Here is a 20,517-nt window from a genome sequence, read left to right as displayed (position 1 = left end):
CTGACCAAATAAGTATAGGCTTCAAAATATGTCTGTTAAACATCCAAGAAGGTTAGTTCCACCAGTCTGGTACTTTTCATTATTGTGTGTCATGTAGATAAATCTTGAGCAAAGACCAGTTGTTCTCAGATAAACCTTACCTACACATATATTTCTTGATCTGCAATGTATAATTTGTAAGTAGGTTGTAGGAGTACGATGGTTCTCTCTGGTTTTCAAAATTAACTAGGTATTGTTTATCTCTCACATTGTCTCACCCCTCCATCATGGTTTTCCCACTTAAAGTGCTCCCATTTCCCCCCTTTCTCCTTACTAATACCCTTCTCTATGGTCCTACCTCAAATGGATGGAACTAGAAACTGTTATACTAAGTGAAGTAACACAGACTCAGAAAAAAATCGACATATGTTCTCCCTCATATGTGGATCCTAGAACCAGACTCTGATAAGTATGTAACCAGACATAACTTACAGGAACCAGGATAATGAAAAGGAACCAGGGAGGTAAAGGAAAAGAAATAACCTGAAAGAGAAGAACAGTAGGAAACAGGCCTTAATAAGGGAGATATGGATAAAAATTGGGTTAGTTTAAGGGAGGGGGGAGGGAAGGGTATACAAGGAACCTAGGGGATAAAGGGAAAGAAGGAGCTCAAGAGCTTTTATTTTTTATGTGTATCACAGCATTAGGAAAAGAAACTAAGACAGCTGCCAAGGAATACATTCATATTGAAAAGGCAGGCCAGAGAGCAGACCTTCCTCAGCCATGGCTCCTTCAAGCTGGAAAGGGGGCTCAGAGAAGAGGCTATGGATGGAACATGGAGATGACATGGTGGCTGTCCTGGGGCAGCCAGGCTAGCCAGGTTTTCTTGAAGAGTCACAACAGAAGCAGTAGGAGAAAACAGAGACCCTTCATGAAGAAGGAAAACCAAGTCTATGTGGATTTTAGATGGTGGGAGCCAACATGTAACCAAAAGATATCTTCTAAGCTGCCAGCTGGCTTTATACCTCTCACACCCAGCTGGTAGAAAATTCCCGCCTGATGACATGCAAAGCCACTTTCTGAGTGCAGGAGGTGTCTCCTCAGCCATGAGGCAATCCCTTGCATTCCGGCTGTTCTTCACTTCTGGGCCTGGGCCAAGGAACCCACAGGAAGGGGAATCAGCAGCTCAGAATCCATACACTCTGAGGATGTGTGGCTATGGTAGGCTAAGCAGCATCCTCCTCTGCAAGTGTTAGCAGAAACCCAGACTGTCTCTAGGTAATGGAAAATATCTAAACTGAACCAGGAGCTAGGAATAGCCTCAACAGCAGCCCCCACGTAGCAGTCATCTCAGCTCTCTGCAGGGCAGGGTAGGACAACAGTAGCAGAGTTTGTTTTCCTAGCCTAGGAAGGCCCAAACGATTGTAACGAGAGTTGTTTTCTTTTCCACTTTTCTGGGAAAGAAAGTAACAATTACAATATTCAACACCTATCCTGGATGCAAGGCTTAAAACACTGCAGCTTCCCTCTGATGACAACTCTGCCAAGCAGATGGTGCTATGGACCACAATGCTGAGAAACTGAAGTTCAGATGCCTTTCTGGTATGTGGCACAGTGAGGCAGAAAGCTTGACCAAACTGACTCGAACTCAGCACTCTCCCCAACACCATGAGCATCCCTTTCCACCTCCACTAGCCATTAAAGAAAAGACAAAGGATCCTATTTTGAGGTCATCTATAGGAGACACAAGAAAACAAGTTAACTGTCCATGGTATTACCAAGAAGGGGATACAGATGCAATCCAGATAGACCATTTCCTGCTTGTTGTGTCACCACCCTGAGGTCTAAATGTCTGCCAGGTCTCACTCTCCTCTGGGCCTCCAGCTTTTACTTTATGACACCTGAGGGAACTCTGAAAGATATCTTTAGTAAAAAGAACTCAAAATTCTTCAACAATCAGCCTCAGGATGGGGACCAACTAAGGGAACTTCTGTGTAAGAGCTGAGACAGGGACCCATGTGCAGGAACTGAGCCCAAACCCTGATGTAGTTGCTGTGAGACTGTGTGCATGCCATACACTCTCTGGGTCAGTATCATCCTGGATGCTGCCCTCTCCCTCATCTCCACAAGGAATTAGGAACCTAAGCAATTCTTGGGGTGACCTTGGCAATAGGTCTTGAATCTACCCCTTAGCACATCTCGTCTAAATTACTGCATTAGTTCCTGGGCTGGGCTTCTAGCTACCCAGTTGTCCCTGCTCTACCCATCTTCCCAGCTAGAGAGATCAAGCTGAAATACACACCTGCTCATCTGGCTCAGTATCTCTCAGGGTAAAGGGCAACCTTCTTGGCTCAGTTTCTACTTCTTTTGTTTGCCTTTTGCCTTCTTCCTGGCCTCTTTCCCAGCCACCCAACACACAGTCCCCCTTTCTGTACTTCCTTGAATACGTCGTGCTATTTCATGATCATATACATTGTTTGCTTTTCTTCCTTAGAAGGTCCTTCCCCTCTGTTAATCCCTGTTAATACTTCAGAAAACTCAAATGCCAGCTTTTCTAGGAAGTCCTTTATGGGAACTCCAGTGTGAGTTAGATATCTTCTCCTTTGGTCTCATACTCCCATCCCCACTTCTATCTGTGTCCTGCACTAAGCTCCTTAGAAAAAAGGAACTAAGTCCAGGTAGGAACTCAGCATGGTGCATTAAAGATCACAGGAGTTTTTGCATAAAAGACTGAATAGAGGCTGGGTGTGGTGGTGCACACCTTTAATCCCAGCACTGGGGAGGCAGAGAGGCAGGCGGATCTCTGTGAGTTCAAGGCCAGCCTGGTCTACACAGTGAGTTCCAGGCCAGCTAGGGCTACAGAGACACCCTGTCTCAAAAAAACAAAAAACAAACAAAAAGACTGAATAGATAGCCAGGTACAGCTGTAATTCCAGTCTGGGAAGTGGAAGCAGGAAGATCAAGAGATCAAGGCCAGCCTTGACTACATAGTAAGTTTGAGGTCAGCCTGGGCTACATAAGATCATATCTCAAAAACAAATAAGCAATGAACAACAACAAAAAATAGTAGATGGGTATCTTCCCATAAACAGGTCTTATCAGTCCAACAACCTCTACGTGTTTAGTGTCTGCAAAGGCCTATCAATCTGAGTGGCTGATCTCAGTTACTAAAGGAGCCACTCCTTCTGCTTTGACCACATTCTTGTTTCATACAGATCTATGTGGTCACAGTGAACTTTCTTGATTCTGAACACCAGTTACCAAAAAAGATCAGTGGGTCCTGGAAAGCAGTTTTATGGCCCTAATTTGACAGTAATTTGAGGTAGGAGCAGCCAATGGTCCTTGGGCTCCAAGATTTACAATCTCTGGAGGAGGGTTGGTCTACAGTGTCCACCTACCTCAGCAATTCTCCAAACCTTGCTAGTTTTGCCCACTCATAGTCGATAAGTTTGGTCTTGTGAAATGGGTTTGGTTTCAAGTTACTTATTTAAAAAGTATGCCCCACCTATTTCCTGGAAGAGATAGGGGTCTATAGCCAATCAAAAGCTCCTTGCAGTCAGCCCCATATGTAGAAAGATAGGAGAAGTGAAATCGAGGAGGTGGACACTTGCGATGGGGGATTGAAAGTTTTCAGTGTGACGCAAAGAAGAGCAGGCCACTGGGTATTGGACCCCTCCCAACAATGACATGGGGACAAGGACCCTTCTTCCTAAACTCTGTTCTTTTGCTTTACACTGATTACTGACCTTGAGATCAAAGTGAGCAATTTTCTTTGAGTGAAGATAGTTTACCCCATCCAGGATCTGCTTAATGAAGTTGGTGGCCTCCTCTTCACTTAGTGACTCCTTCTGGGCCAGAAAATCGAACAGTTCTCCTCCAGATACTCTGCAAGACACCAGTGGGGTGGGCCAGGCCCAGTTAGCTTTGTGTGTAATAAAACCTACTGATGGGTGCAGCTCCTACCTCTGACCTCACGTTTCCTGGAAGGTGGAATCCCTCTTGTCTTGCCTGGAGCTTTGTCTAACCAGTACCAAAGAATGACTTTGCTTCTGTTTGCTGTATTCTTTTTTTTGGACCTCAAGGACAAGAATCACTATTAAGGTGTTGTCAGAAAGACTTCTGCTCATATGCTAGGCCCAGGCCCCTGATAATCCTAGATGTTACCTTTTCCCTATAAAGAGCAGTCTATGTTCTGTCCTGAGTTATTCTATTTTGTATACAGCAGGTTTTCCCTGAGTCACTCCACTTGGGGTATAAATGCTAAGGTAGAATGACATAGCATTTCTTTATTTGGGGAGTTAGGGCATTCATACCAAAGGACACTGGTGGAGGTCAGAGAATAACTTGCTGGAGTCCATCTCCTTCCATGATGTGGGTCACAGGGATTGACACAGGGATTGATGACTTGGGTCATTCAGGCTTGACAGCAAGAGCCTCCCCCCATTCCTGGCCCTCTCACTAGTCTCCAACTTGGCATCTTATTAGTACATATTAACAAGTGCCACCTTCCCAGGACAACCATAAAGCACAGACTGGCAAGTGAATTGTTTGTGTTAATAAAAAGTTATCTCCTGAGAATTTATTAGACACACCAGACAACAAATGCTACAACCCTTTCACCCAAGATGCATAAAAGGAGAGATGCCACAGACTGCAGCATGGCCCACAAGCCTGTCACTGTCATGGACCCCTCCAATTTATTTGTCATGATTTTTGCCCTGCAAATTGATAGGTGATAAACTTCTAATTGTCCTGGATTCAACTTACAATGATTTTCCTTGGCATTGGTACTGCCCACTTTGAAGATATCTCAACCCAATATCCGATTAGTTGCAGAGCTCTGCATTTGTATTGACCCTCTGTATTGGCTTGCTGCATTTTGTGTGTGTGTGTGTGTGTGCATGCATGTATGTGCATATGCAAGTAGAGGCTAGAGGTCAATGTCAGGTATCTTCCTCAGTTGGTCTCCACCTTACGTTTTGAGACAAGATCTCTCACTAACCCTGGAGCTCACCAATTTAGTTAGACTAGCTGGCTAGCAAGCCCCAGGGATCCTCCTGTCCTTTCCTCCATGCTAAGATTATAGGCATGTACCATCATACCTGGTTTTTTACATGGGTGCTAGCGATTTGAACCCAAATCCTTATGCTTGTCATTGAGCACTTAACCAACTGAGTCATCTCCATAGTCCCTGTATCACCTCTGCATTATCTTTCAAAATTCTATAGATTCTCTAGCCTTTCTTAGATCTTCTGTAACCTTTATATAATTTTGTCAAGTGTTTTAAGTATTATAGATATTAGTAATCACTGAAACTAAAATGAAGCCTGGTATGGTGGCACACATCTGTAATCTCAAGCACTTGGTGGGGGGGCAAAGCAGGTGGACTGTCACAAATTTGAGACTAGCTTGGTCTACGTAGACAGTTCCAGGCTAACCAGGGTTACATAGTGAGACCTTTATTTAAAACAAAACAAAACAACCAAAATGAAACAAAACTGGGATGAAATAAAGCTTTTGTAATTTGGGGGATCATGGCTGTTAGGTTTGTACTAGCAGCTACTTGGGTCTTTTTGTCTCTACCCTCACAGTTGCTGTGACTCTAGACTCCTCACTTTCCCCAAGGGACATTTTCTAAGCACCTTAAGCTATTAAGGGCTTCATGTGGCAGATCCTGTATGATAAACACATATTAACTAAAGGACCAAATTTTTCTCCCTTCCTCTGTAACCCAGAAACCAGAGACAACCTGACCACAAATATGTGCTATGGGCTACCTGTCAATTATATGGCATGGGACCACCCCATTCCCTCTGAAACCTCTAAGAAGAGTCGTTTGCTTACCCTTGTGGGCCTGAACTCTCTTTAGAACCCTTGCCATGTCTGCCTTTCTATCTATGGCATTAATAACTCAATAAATATCTTATTTAGAAAAGAACAATCTGCTTCAGTGTCCCTCTTGACCCTTGGAATCTGAGACCTACAATGACGTCAAATGAATGAGGTATACTCAGTGAAGGAAAGCCAAAGAAAGTGATGAGGGTTCCAAGTTTATTGATATAGATTATGTAATAAATTATGCAAAGATAAACATATGAATCTGTTATTGGCATAACTCTTTCATGATACCTCCCCCCACATGACTGAGGGGGAAGGGAACAAAAATAATCGCTAGTGAATGAAACTAGGTCTGAACGTGCCCTCCCAAATCCATATTTTTAAATTCTAACTGCCAGTCTATGAGGAGGTAGGGCCTCTGGGAAGTGATTAGGTCATAAGGGTAGAATGGATACACCTGGGATTAGTGCCCTTATAAAAGAGACCCCAGGGAGTTCATTCACCTCTTCCATCTTGTAAGGTTATCGTTAGAATCCAGACCAGACCACTGCTTAGGGAGTAGCAGATTCTTTCTAATAGCCCCTGTAAAGGAAATGACAACTCTCCCTACCAAGAACCTGTCTGTGAATCTCTGACCCCCTAACAGACTCAAGAGATGCCCTGATTTCAGGAAAACTGCAGGTGCCATTCTTACTTTTCTAAGAAAGTTCACAGACCTCAGGCTGCCAGACCCCAGGACATCAAAAGGCTATGGATATAGTGGGTACACAGATGTGCTTTCCTCCTCACTTCCCCACACTCTCAGAGTCCCACACGCATTCCTTCCTTGGAACGAAGGATATCCTCCTCCTACCATCCAGGAATCACGGACAGCCTGGCTGCAGGTCTATGCTGTGGACCACTCATCAGCCATGTAGCGTGAAACCCCCCTTCTCTGAGATCTAAGAGAAGGGACCCTTACTCTATCTTGTGGGCCTGAAGTCTCATCAGAGCTGCCATACCATTGTCTGTATGTCCATTGCATTAATAACTTTAATAAGGCCAGTGAGATGGTTCAGAGAGTAAAGGCACTTCCTGCCAAGCCTGCTGACCTGAGTTTGATCCCAGAACCTACATGATGAAAGGAGAGAAATGACTTCTGAAAATTGTTCTTTGACTTCCACCTGCATGTCCTGGCATGTGTGTACCCACACATACACACACATACACACTGAGTAAATATAATTTAAAAATTAAAAACTCTAATAAATCTCTTACCCCAAAGGACAAACTGCCTCAATGTTTCCCTTGAACTCCAAACCCAAAACCTTTCAGCTATATGGGAAATATATCTATAAGGAAGTTCTCACTAGACAAAAGTCTGCTGGTGCCTTAAGCTTTAATTTCCCAGTCATGAAAACTGTGAGAAATAAATTTCTGTTTTGATAAGGCACCCAGCTTATGCTATTTTGTTATGTAACAGTCTGAACAGTCTAACATAGGAAAGTCATATTGAATGGTATGCTTCTGTGACCAAAAAGAAAAAAAAGGGGGGGGGGCGGGGGAGAGGAGATCTCAATACCGTAAGTGTGGCTCTGAACAGAATATTGGCAGCAGAAATTTAGATGGGGAAGGCCATTCCAATGAGGTTTTTGAATGGAATTGAGGAACATGCATTATTTGGTCTGTAGAAAACAGGCCACTTTGTAATAAAACAGCAGTGAGTTTAAGTGAATCTTGTTTTTGTACTAGTGTTTTATTGAAGGTCAAACTTGTGATGAAATTGGATAGTTGAGGAAATTTCTTTTTCTTGTTGACATTTATAGTAAAATGCAAAAAGAGAAAAAAATTTAAACATTTGTTTAGTGTGTGCAAGTGTGTGTGTGTGCACGTGCATGTGTGCATGAGAGAGAGAGAGAGAGAGAGAGAGAGAGAGAGAGAGCAGAGTAGTTTCTCCTTCCACCATATGGGTCCTGGGGATCACACTCAGGTTATCAGGTTTAGTGGCAGGGACCCTTACTTGATGAGCCATCTCACAGGCCTAAGAATATTTTAAAATAGAATTTCTAGTCAAAAATGAAGGAAAACAGGACAATTGAATTTTTTTTTTTCCAGCTTGCACCTACTAGGAAAAAAAATGAGAAAAACCTGCTTAGAAGAGAACATAGGTATGGCCAAGGATTGCTTTGATAAAGGGATCAACTGTCTCGAGGGAAGCCAAAAGTTACTCATTAACACAATGAAGGAGATTAGGCAACCTTATAAAGGGCCTATTGTCCAAGATAATGAGAAAGCATCCTGAAGTCATTTCTTACTTCCCATAGGGAGAGGGGGCTGCCACTCCCATATAGGCCCATAGTGCCAGGGTTTGCAGGAGAGAACCCATATCAAAGGAGGAACCCCCAGCTCCCAGCACTGCCTCAAGTTGGGAGCTTTGCTTCCCAAACTCTGTTTCCACACTCACAGACACACCTGGTGTGACTACCATAGGGCCCTGGTGTGATTGCTCCAGGTCAAGTAAAGCTGTGGGGCCATGGCTACTTCTACCTGGACTTCAAAAGATGTCTCTGAGAGCTTGGTGGTGCTTGGATAGAGAAGTGTGGTAGGGGTGGAGGCCAATGCAGAGACACCCATTACAGCAATACTCAGCAAAGCCATGGGAATGGGGCTGCCCCTGGGACTTCAGGTCAGTAGATCCACAGGTGTACCATTCTAGCCTCAGAAAGCTGTAATGTGGGCTGTGACCAGCAAAGCCAAGGGGGCAGGGTCATCCAAAGTGCTGGGATAGGATCTGTGCCCCAGTGGGCCTCAGGGGCAAAGCAATAAACTAAAAGTGATTCTGAAATCTTAAGGTCTTGGATTGATTCATTTCTTTCCTAGTTTGCTCCTTTGGAATAGGAAGGTCTATTCTATATTGTCCTGCATTGTAATTGGAAAGTATATTACTTGTTTGATTGTTCCATTTCAACGTAAGAGCAATTTGCCTCAGAATGAATCACACTCTGAATCTCACACATAACTGATTCAGATGATACTTACAAAAGACTTTGGCCTTTTTTTGTTTGCTTGCTTTCTTGTTTTTTTGAGACAGAGTCTTGCTTTGTAGCTCTGGCCAGCTTGGTACTTACTTATGTAGCCTAGGCTGGCCTTGACCTGGAGGCAATCTTCTTTCATCAGCTTCTGGAATGCTGAGGTTATAGGTATGTGCCATCACACCGATTGTAACTTTGGTTTTTAAACTCCGATGCTAGAATCAGTTACGATTTTTTGAGACTCAGGATACTATGAATCTATTTTATATTAGAGGACAACACGACTTTTGGGAACCAGGGATGGAACGCTATAGTCTGAATGGACTGAGACAGATGACAGAGGAACAAATGCTGAGATAGACACCCGAGACCTAGTTCATTCTAGCCCTGCCTAGCAATGACCTTGGGCAACTCATTTCCCTGTTCTAAGCAAGCCTCAGTTTCCTCACCCTGCAAAAGGAGCAGATTGGGTGAGATGACCCCTAGAGCCTCCTTTCTTTTATTTTTATAAAATATGGCCTCTTGCTCAAGATAGTCTAGGTATGGTCCCTAACATCCACATAAGATTCCATTAATTGGGGCTGGGGAGATGTCTCAACAATTAAGAGCACTGGCTGCTCTTGTAGAGATTTGGTTCCCAGCACCCACACAGTAGCTAACAAGCACCAGCAACTCTAGTTCCAGGGGATCTGACACCCTCTTCTTGCCTCTGTGGCAGTGCATGCATGTGGTATACTTACATGCAGGCAAAACACTCATACATATAAACCTTTTTTTTAAAAAAAATTGAAGACTCGATCTCTAAAAGCTACAGGCTTTGTTCTTTCTGTCATCTTTCCATGTCACCATGAAGGATGGTCACATTGGTAAATTTGGAGTTACTAATAACAGTGTCATTGCTGTCAACTCACAGGCAGGTTAAACAAGGAGGGAGTTATTAGTCCCAGTTTTGATGGGCAGCTCAAATACTTAGAAAAATGGCAGAACACTGTACTCCCATGCTGTCTGTTGGTTTCATTGTATTGACAATTTCAACTGGTATAATGACCATGAAGAAAGAAAACAATATGAAAAAAAAACCAAAAACACAGAGGCTGCAGAATCCTGGGATTCTTTTTCTAGGGCAGTAAACATACACATAAATATGGCTCAATGTGTATGTGTGTGTGTATGGGGGGGTGGCTTGAGGAGGATACAGAATTCTAATTGGGCCTGGTGATTCAGTCCTACAATCCTATAATCCTAGCTACTTGGGAAGATGAGGCAGGAAGATTCAAGTTCAAAGCCCAATTAGAATTAATCAACTTGAGCAACTTAGTAAGAACCTGTCTCAAAGTGAAAAGGGGTACTGAGGATATAGCTCAATGGTAGAGTGCTTGCTTAGCAAGTGTGAGGTCCTAGGTTCTGTCCCTGGAACTATAAAACAAAACAAAGCAAAGTACAGAATTCTACTTTAAAAAAAAATCCTTCCTTGCTTCCTTTCCTTTTCTCTCTCTTTCTTTTCTTTCTTTCCTTTCTTTCCTCTTCCCTTCCCTCCCTTCCCCTTCCCCTTCTTTCCCTCCCTCCCTCCCTTCCTCCCTTTTCTTTCTTTCATCTATTGTGTGTGTATGTGTGTACATGTGCCAAAGCACATATTTGGAGGTCAGAGGATAACTTTCTGGAGTTGGTTCTCTCCTTCTACCGTGTGAGTCCCAGGAATCAAACTCAGGTTGTCAGGCTTAGCAACAAGTGCTCTAATCCATTGAGCCATCTCAATGGCATGGAATCCTACTTAATACTATTTAAATTTTTTTTATTTATTATTTTTATTTTATATGTATGCGTATATTGCCTGCATGTATGGAAGTGCACCTGTGTTGTGCTGAAGAGGGCATCAGATCCCCTGGGACTGGAGTTATGGAGAGTTGCTAGCTGCCATGTGGGTGCTGGGATCTGAAACTGGGTCTTCTGCAAGAACATTCAGTGTTCTTAACTGCTGAGCCATCTCTCCAGCCCCTAATGCTACTTTTTTATACTCTATATGCTTGCAACTTAAAGTTGATGTGATAGGAATGGAGAAACACAGGGCAAAAAAAATATCACCCGTGAAATTGAGGATGACAGTATAAAATAGGTAGTTCTTTTGTTTGTCTGTTGCAATGTCAGGGATAGAATCCAGTGCCCTGTGTGTGCTAAGTAAGTACTCTACCATTACGCTACATCCTAAGACATAAAACAGGAGGTTTTTATCTACAAATCAAGCCACCATACTGGGCTTAACGTCTTGGACTTATTCAAGACCTGTCATTTATTTATTCTTTCCTAGTTTGCTCCTTTGGAATGGGAAGGTCTATTCTATGCCTGTTCTGCATTGTATTTTAGAAGTATATTACTTGTTTGATATGCGGACAGAGCCAAGGGTTGCTATAGGAAAAGATCTCAGGAAAGGATCTGGATGACCATCTAAGACTTTGGGATAACCTAGAGAACTCACTTAGAATGCAGATTTCTAGACCTTACCAAGTTAATCTGTATTTTAACAACAGTAAAATACTATCAGTCAGTATTCATTGAATACTTTCTGTTATATGCACTATACACATTAACTCAATTATCTCAATGCTTTATAAACTAAGGACTATTATTTTCCTATTTCACAGTTAAAGAAACAGAGGCTTGAGCTGGTGAGATGGCTCTGTAGGTAAAGGCACTTGCCACCAAGTCCAACAACCAGAGTTTGATCCCTGGAACCCACATGGTAGAAGGAGAGAACTGACTCCTACAAGTTGCTCTCTGATCTCCAAATATACACTGTGATATGAATGAGCCCACATACAGACATACAAACAAACACGATAAATAAACAAGCAAACAAGTAAATAAATGTAATTTTTAAATTAGGAAAAAAAAGAGGGCTGACAAAAAAAAGCTTGCTACCCAAACTGACAATATAGGCCAGGCACTGTGGTACATGCCTTTAATCCCAGCACTCAGGAGGCAGAGGAAGGTGAGTCTCTGTGAGATGGAGGCCAGCTTGTTCCATGCCAGCTGGGGCTACAGAGAGACCCTGCCTCAAAAAATAAACCACCACCACTACCACCAACAACAAAAAGGTTGACAATCTGAGTTCAATCCTTGGGACCCAAATTGTGGAGAGAGAGAATCAACTCCCAAAGCTTGTTCTCTGACAAGTGTGTCATGGCATGCACACAAAGTAACACATAAAATAAAGAAACAAGAAAAGCTACTTTTGAAAAAAGAAAGAAACAGAGGCTGGAAGAGGTTACCATATAGCTAGTAAAGAATAGTGTCAGGACTTAAAGCTAGGCAGAATGATTCTCAACTACTAGATCGCACTGAACATCCTCAGGAGCTTCTTGAACAGCCAGAATGGTTTTGTCACGTGTTTGAGAATCATTCCCCACCTAGTCTGTCCTAAATAAGGAACATTAAAATCTTCTTTTGTCCTTTCTTTAAAAATGTCCAGCCTGGGCTATGTGGGCTTATGACACCTAGAAATTGAACCCAGGGCATTAGGCCTACAAACAAGTCTCATATCAGTCTCACCAGCCCTCTCTATATATTCTGTTCCATAATAGCAGTCACTAGTCACATGTGGCTCCTGAGTACTTGAAATATGGCTAATGTGACTGAGGAACTAAATTTTAAAATTTCATTTAATTTTAATTTAAAAACTGATGCAGTATAGAACTGCTTCATTATGAAGAAATTAATACTTTACTGCTTAAACAGAATTTCAGTTCACTTTAACTACTACATTACATACAAACTGATATATGCTCTAAGTATAACTCCACATCAGCTTTTGTAGATTTAGAATGAAAAACTAATATAAAATATCTCATTAATAATTTTATACTGACTAGTCTTTAAAGTCTGTATATGTTGAGTTCAATAAACTTATTGTTAAAAATTAGTTCAGGAGGGGGAAGAGAGATCTAAATACAACCAAAATATACTGTATGAAAATTACAAAAATTCAATTAAAAATTAGTTCAGGGGCTAGACACATAGCTCAGTGGTTAAGAACACAGACCGCTCTTCCAGAGGACCCAGGTTCAGCACCCATATGGTAGCTAACAACTATCCATAACTCTAGTTCCAGGGTTTTGATAGCTTCTTCTGGTCTCCTTGGGTTTGCACACATATGGTACATGTACACACAGGTAAAACACTCATACACATAAAATAAAAATAAGTTAATTAAATTAAAAATTAGTTTACCTATTACTTTTTATTCATTCAATGTGGTGATTAGAAAATTTACAATTACATGTGGTCTTATTAAATTCTACTGGACTGGATGAAAAAGAGAATGCAATAGCATTCAACACTCTCTGCTTCCTGACTATGGCTGTCATGTGACCAGCTGCCTCACATTCCTGTCATCATGATTTCCCTTCTGTGATGGACTGTACCTTTAAACTGTGAGCCAAAATAATCCCCTCCTCATTTAAACTGCTTTTGTCAGGGCATTTTATCACAGCACCCAATTTGCAGGGGGGGAGCGACAGAGATGAGAGATGAGAGATGAGAGGAGAGAGCGAGAGCGAGAGCGAGAGCGAGAGCGAGAGAGAGAGAGAGAGAGAGAGAGAGCTACTAGAGCAAACCTGCCGTTTAAGCTGCAGGGCCACTCTGCTCAGAGAGATCTGGGTGTGGCCTGGAGGGCCTGCAAAGGAGGCTGGCACATCATTTTCCCAATGTCTCATTGTAAGATCATCCAGCATCTCATCACCACACTGACTTGGGGCAGGTGCTGGAACCTGGAGCACCCTTACAGCTGCTACAATGGTCCTCTTGAGTCTGGTCCTCAGGTTGGGATCAAAGGACCTGAATGGAGGCTCAATCCTTGCACCTTAACCTTGGGATTGGGTGTATACAAATTTTAGGATTTCAGTTTTTCTTCTTGAAACAAGAGTGAGAAAACAAGTCTTCCTTGCCACCTTCGGGCTGAGGACAGGAGTAGGAGGAATTCTGATGCAGTGCTGAATGAGTGCTGGGAGGTCCTTGACAAAGTCCTTGAAGTGAATACTATGTGCTTGGGGTGGTAGTTGCTGAAGGAGGATTGGTAGAAAGATTATTTAAAGATTTTCAGTCTTAAAATTTGCCTTCCTGAATATTCTTTCACCTGAGCCTCACATCCATTTGGAGGACTACAGGTTATCTCTATCCCCCTTTGTCATATGATGGAATGGAAGGACCAAGAAACTGAGTGACTCACCCAAGGTCACACAGCTAGTAAATGGCAGAACCAGGATTTCGATGCAGATTTTCCAAGTCCAAGTCCAATATGCGCCCCTTACCATGCTCTCTCCACATCATGAAACCTGTTACTGATGAAAAGGGACACCTCAAAGCCACCCAGATGCTGTCCCACACAATCTTGTTCAGATACAGTCACCACTGCACTAGGCTCTACTATCTGTCTCTCTCCTGATAGTTTTGCTCCTATAACATCTTGTGTGAGAAAGCCATTCAATGGAAGTTTTGTGGATAGAGGGTGGGGCAATGTCCCTCAATTGGTACAATGCTTGCCTAGTATACAGGAAGCACTAAGTTTGAGCCCCAGAATTGCATAAACAGAGCATGGTGGTACATGCCTGTAAATCCCAGGACTTGGGAGGTAAAGGCAGGACAATCAGTAGTTCAAGGCCAGCCTGAGTTTCATGGCACCCTATCTCAGAAGCAGCAGTAGCAGCAGCAGCAACAACAGTAACAGGAAAGAAAGCATTTAAAATATTTAGGTGGGGATAGAGTTCAATGGTAGAACAGCTACCTAGGATGCAAGAAGTCCTGGGTTTAGTCCTCAGGGACACAAGGAGAGGAGGAAGAGAAGGAGGAGCAGGAGGAAGAGAAAGAAATAATTTTATACCATATATAGACAGGGAAGCCTTGGTATTGGCAAAAGGCCTGTCCGGAGCCCTTTTTAAAATCTCAAATCCATAGTGCCACCTCTGTAGTGTTAGGAATCCACCCCTGCCATTGGGAACGTCTCTCAGCCTAAAATAATATTCCTACTAGTCCCATCTTAAATGAAATGTTGCATAAATGTAAAATGGGAATCTATCTTGTCACCCCACAGATATGCAGGCCTATGCTAGGTAAGAGCTTTGGGGGTGATGAACAGCTGGTATTGGGACAGGAGACCTAGTGAGACATGGTCTCCTTGAAATGAAGAAAAACAACAACTATGACCTTGAGAATTTACCCCAGAGGTTGACCAGTGTGGCAGAGGTAACTGTCTAAGCTACAGATACCCAGTCTGAAAATGGTCACATCAAATGTTCCCAGTTGAAGTAATTGTCCAAGCTACAGATGCCTGGGCTGGGGACAGCACGTCAATCAATGCTCAGTGCATGGTAACTCACTACTATCATCCTAGCACTTGAGAGACTAGACAGGAGAACTACCATGAGTTTGAGGCCAATCTGGGTTACATAGAGTTCCAGGGCAGTCTGGACTACTACTAACACAAGTGAGATCTTATTTTAAAAAAAGCAAAAACAAAAAAATAGGACTGGAGCTATATAGCTCAGTGGTGGTAGAGCACTTACTTAGCATGTTTGGGGTCCTAGGTTCAATCCCTAGTACCACAAAATAAAATAAAATAAAAATCCTATTTGGGACTGACTTGCCAAGCAACCCTGAAAACCCAAGTCTGATCCCTGGAACCCATGTAAAAAGGTCAGATATAGTGGCTCACATCTATGATCCCAGCACTCCTAAGGTAAGATAGGTGGTGGAGACAGGTAAATTGGCTGGAAGTTGTCCTCGGACCTCTACACATATGCTGTGGCACGTCCTCCCCCTCTCTCCCTCTCTTTCTTTAATCCCTCTCTCTTTCTCTTATATAAATAAACATAAACAAATAATTAAAATAAAAGAGCCTGGGTTTGAGAAGAGGGTTCTTACACTGAGGATGTAGCTCAGTGGTATAGCACTTGCCTAGGCCCTGGATTCAATCTCTAGAATAAGGGGAGGAGGGGAAGGGGAAAGAGAATGTGGAGTGTGATGCCTATTCACAGATGCCACTCCACAACTGATACTGGATATAGACACTCAGTGGGCATAGTCCAGTACAGCCCTGAGCTCCCAGGCTTAAGTGATCCTCTTGCCTCAGCCTTGTGAGCAGGTGGAACTGCAAGTGTGCCTCTGTGTCCCTGGCAACATCATTTCTAACACAAGAGCATCTCAGTTCTGAGACCTTTGTTCTGGAGTCATTTCCCATCTCTTTCCAAGCTTCTTTTATCTCACATTCCAAATCCAATCTCTCTGGCTTTAATATGAAAAGCAAAGCCTATTAGCCCAGCAGTATTCCTCTGCTAATAGCCTTCTCAAAACTAACTCTTCCCCACAGGTTGGTATGCCTGCTGAAACGCTGGGAATGTGTGCACAAATGACCTTCATAGGCGGCAATGGAGGAAACCACAGTTTCTGGGCCTTGGGAAGCTGGACCCAATTCAGAAAACAGGGAAGTATTACCACCACGCCAGGCCATTCTCTGGTATATAACTGCCAGGGTATCATTTTCTATAGACCTTTGGTCCAGGAGGCCCCAGAGCATTAGAAGCTGCAGTAGGAGGCTTGCCCAATCCTTGCAGAACACAATTAACGCTTTCAAAACAAGATCCACATATGATAATGAGTTCACCTACTGAGATTTTGAAAACAGTCTTGTGCCATACAGACATCAATTTATATGGACGTCCATATCCTTCAAAATCCTGCCTTCAATAGCCATGATCAGAGCAGGTGCTTCTAAGGAGGTCACAGACAGGATAAAGACAGCTGAAAGGAACATGAGTCCAAAGTAGAAGGAAACACTATACCAGACAACAGCTGCTAAAAGGAGGAGTAAGACAAGAGTCAATTCACCTATCAAAACAACAACTAAGGGTTCTGGGAGATGGCTCACTGTATTAAGAGCGCTTGTGGCACAAGCATGAGGACCTGAGTTCAAATCCCTAGCACTCATGTACAAAGTTGGGCATGGCCACACACTACAGACCCATACTATAGGCCTACACTATGGGGGACAGAGAAAGCAGGACTGCACCAACCTAAGTGTCACCAGTTGGCATTCTGACTTATTTGTTGCCAGGCATGGTGGTGCACACTTTTAATCTCAGCACTCGGGAGACAGAGGCTGGTGGATCTCTGTGAGATTTAGGTCAGCCAGGTTAAGAGAGAGAGAGAGAGAGAGAGAGAGAGAGAGAGAGAGAGACCAACTGAGGCTACAGAGAGACCCTACTATCTCAAAAAAGGCTATTTACTATCAATCAAAAAAAAAATCTTTACAAGAACTGCAAAGGAATGCATCTAGAATCCTATAACCAAACACAGCTATGTTTTTCTTTGGTTCTTCTGTTTGTCTATAGTCATTGTACAATTTTCTGTGCTCCTTTTCCCTCCAACTAACAAAATTCCACAAACAGCTTTTTTTCTTTTAAATAACTGTATCATGTTTCATTAAATTATATAACAGTGTTTCTCTATTGCTGGACATTCGTTTTTTATTTTCTAGATGTTAGCCATTCCAAATTTTACTGATAAAGCAAATTTCTTCTCAAGAGCTTCATTTATTTCTAATTATTTCAGCTAAATCTCTGGGAGTAGAGTTAAAGGCTGGCATTTATAGGTTCTTGATATCTTCACTTTCAAAAGGATGGCACTGTGGGGACATAGGAGTGTTTCTATTTTACTGTATTTGCCTATCTATCCCTGGGAAAGGGGAGGAGGCCCCATCAGGTTTCTATTTGGGTCAGGCAGACACAGGCAGCAAATAATTATCTTACATGGAGATCCATGAATGAAACACTGAAGACACTAGGTGCTAGAGAAAGTGAGAGCATAGGCAATTCTATGCAGTTAAACACTGAGATGGACAATGCATGAACTAAATGCAAGAGGATGCGAATGCCTATCTGCTTCTTCAGTTTGTAACCTGCCAAGATCAGGATAGCTCTCAAATTAGATCGATCTTAAATGTCATGTGGTCCACCCAATCTGGAGGCAGATTAAGGAGACTGCCTGGTTGTCCAAGGTTGCAAAAATCAAGGATTGTTGAGACAAACTCTGCTAACTGGCACATGTATACCTATAAGCTTATGAAGCTCAGAAAAGTCTTATGGGGTTTTGCTGCTTGGCTGGACGAGGCTACTGTGACTTGTACCACAGCCTAATTCAAACCCTATTATCTACTAGACCCCATCTGCCCCATTCCATTCCAACTAACCTGGAGTCTTGTCACCTATCTGAATTCCAGCAACCACTGTAAAGTCCTTCTCAGTTAGGTCAGCATTAGGCTGCCCACTTATGCAGATGCCAGTCCTGGCCTTGCTACTTCCTGGCTATAGGATGTTGGTTTCTCAGTGCTTTCACCTATAAAATGGGGATAATAAGTGTATCTGTGTGACTGCATCACTGTGAGGGTATATGGTGGCTAATCCTGGGTGTAAACTTGATTGGATCTGGGATTAACTGAAATGAGAGAGACCTTGTTGACTGGATCATTTGAAGCTGGAAGACCCACCCTAAATGTGGGCATTACCTTCTGATGGCAACCCGTATAAAAGGCCATGGCAGAAGGGAGCTTGTGCTTTTTTGCCATTTGCCTTCTCTCTCATTGGTGAGTTATCTTGCCACTGTAACCAACTTCTTCTTCTTCAACATAGACTAAAGACTAGCAGGTCTCCCAGAATCCATCAAGCCTTCAGCACCAGATTGGGACTACTGAGACATCCAGCCTAGTGGACTGAGCAACTACTGGATTCTCAGCCTTTCCAGTGTGGTGTAGCCATTGTTGGACTACTTGGACTCTATCCTGCAAGCTAATCTAATGGATTTATTAGATTAGTTTACAGGATTTCTACCAGTTCTGTTTCTTTAGAGAATCCTGACTAATACAGGGTGAAATAGGTAAGGACAATGAATGCAAAATAACCTCTTCAAGTTAGTAAGAGATTTTCCTTAATACAGTCATTGTAAGAACTAAATAAGATGACAAATACAATGTACCTTGAAAATGCTTGGGTATAGCTATTGCAGGGCATAGTGACACATGCCTTTGACCCATGCCTTTGGGAGGTAGAGGCAAGCAGATCTCTGTAAATTTGAGGCCAGTCTGGTCTATATAGCAAGTTTCAGTCCAGCTGGGCTACATAGTGAGATACTGTCTTAAAAAAAACAAAACAAAACAAAAACAAAACAAAAAAAAACCCAAGAAAAAAAAATCCCTATATATATCTCTAACTAACTAACTAACTAACTAACTAACTAACTAACTAACTAACTAACTAAATGCTATTGTTGTAATAACACAAGCACTAAACACAGTACAAATGTAGTAGGTTTCCCCCAGGGATGGGCGAGAGAAGGGTTTCATGGAGCTGGAAGGATGTTCTGCCTCTCCTCATAAAACTTATATTTCTCTGACAGCCTTTTTCCTCCCTACTCAATCCTCTGCCCCCTCTTACCCTTGCACATGCTCCTTTAGCCAGGAAATAAGCCAGCACCAGTGTTTTCTTCTCTTGCATCTTCAGTATCAATGAAAGCAAGACTTAGGCCATTTCTCTCTATCCTTGGTACTTGGCAAGCTCATGCCCTCCTTAGGCCCCATATTAGAAGGATAGTAAATAACTGAGGCACAGGGAAACTGCCACCACTAACTTTGTTTCCTCTGGGCTGAGCCTAGGTCTGATTGCTGCTAGCCCCAGGGGCCTGTGGCCGAAGCATCCACCACCCTGGCCTGCCCATCCCAGCCCTGCTGTGGATCCCAGCACCCTACTCACAGCTCAAGAATGAGCACCACGTCGGTGCGATTCTCATAGACGTCATGCAGCGTGATGATGTTGGGGTGCAGCACCTGCCGCAAGATGCTCACCTCCCGCTCGATTTCCTCCCGGCACACACCTCGCCGGCTGGCCTGGCTATGACGCTTCTTAATGAACTTGGCTGCATACTCCAGCCCTGTGTTCTTCTCCTGGCACTTCTTCACGATGGCAAACTGGCCACTGTGGGGACATAGGACCCACACAATTAGGGTGTGGCCATTGGGAAAGTGACCCTTGCTGCTCGCTATCAAGGCAGCTAACATGTTTTTCCACCAAGACAGAAAATCATGCTACTGGCCAGCATCTTTGCCTGGCTAACATCTAACGACTGAAGTAGGGCAGGGACTGGGCTTCCCTTCTGTTCATATGAGACCTTTATATTTTACTAGGAAGGGGTTATTACTATTATATTGTTATTCCCAGTATACAAAGGTGAACACCTAGGCCTTGGAAAATATTGCCTTGGTCAGGTTGACACAGCTTGCAAAGCCTTAGCTAGATGTCATAATGTCCATAAGCAGGCTGGGTTGGTGGAGATCTCAGTTGGGACTGGGATTGGAGTAGAGGCTGCCTGACAAGGTCAATCATTATGGTACTATGAACAATAAATTTGTAAAATTCAGAAACAGAAGTTGGGCGTGGTCGCACATGCCTTTAGTCCCAACACTCAGGAGGCAGAGGCAGGTGGAGCTCTGTGAGTTCAAGCCCAGTCTGATATACAAAGTGAGTTCCAGGTCAGCTGGGGTTACAGGGAGACCCTGTTTGAAAAAGACAAAAAAAAACAAAACAAAACAAAACAAAACAAAAACCCCAAAACAATCAGAAACTGAGGCCAAAAGACTCATCACAAAATTAAT

The 20,517-nt window shown here is 43.0% G+C and overlaps 1 protein-coding gene across 3 annotated transcripts in view; it reads right to left on the bottom strand.

Annotated features, from left to right (window-relative positions):
• Positions 1 to 19,842, bottom strand: part of Dapk2 (death associated protein kinase 2) — a 70,802-nt gene extending 50,960 nt beyond the window's left edge. For all 3 annotated transcript variants that reach the window (XM_017803163.2, XM_017803164.2, XM_029556092.1), the window contains exons 1-2: positions 19,711 to 19,842; positions 3,726 to 3,864 (exon numbers count right to left, since the gene is read on the bottom strand). In XM_017803163.2, coding sequence (XP_017658652.1) covers positions 3,726 to 3,864; positions 19,711 to 19,787 — 216 coding nt within the window. In that variant the 5' untranslated portion in view covers positions 19,788 to 19,842. The remainder of the gene's footprint in view (positions 1 to 3,725; positions 3,865 to 19,710) is intronic.
• Positions 19,843 to 20,517: the final 675 nt, after the last annotated feature.

Source organism: Nannospalax galili, unplaced genomic scaffold (assembly GCF_000622305.1).
Source record: "Nannospalax galili isolate Female #2095 unplaced genomic scaffold, S.galili_v1.0 scaffold407, whole genome shotgun sequence".
In the NCBI taxonomy this organism is placed as follows: domain Eukaryota; kingdom Metazoa; phylum Chordata; class Mammalia; order Rodentia; family Spalacidae; genus Nannospalax; species Nannospalax galili.
The sequence above is the reverse complement of the archived record's forward strand: the minus strand, read 5'-3'. Positions and strand labels throughout refer to the sequence as shown.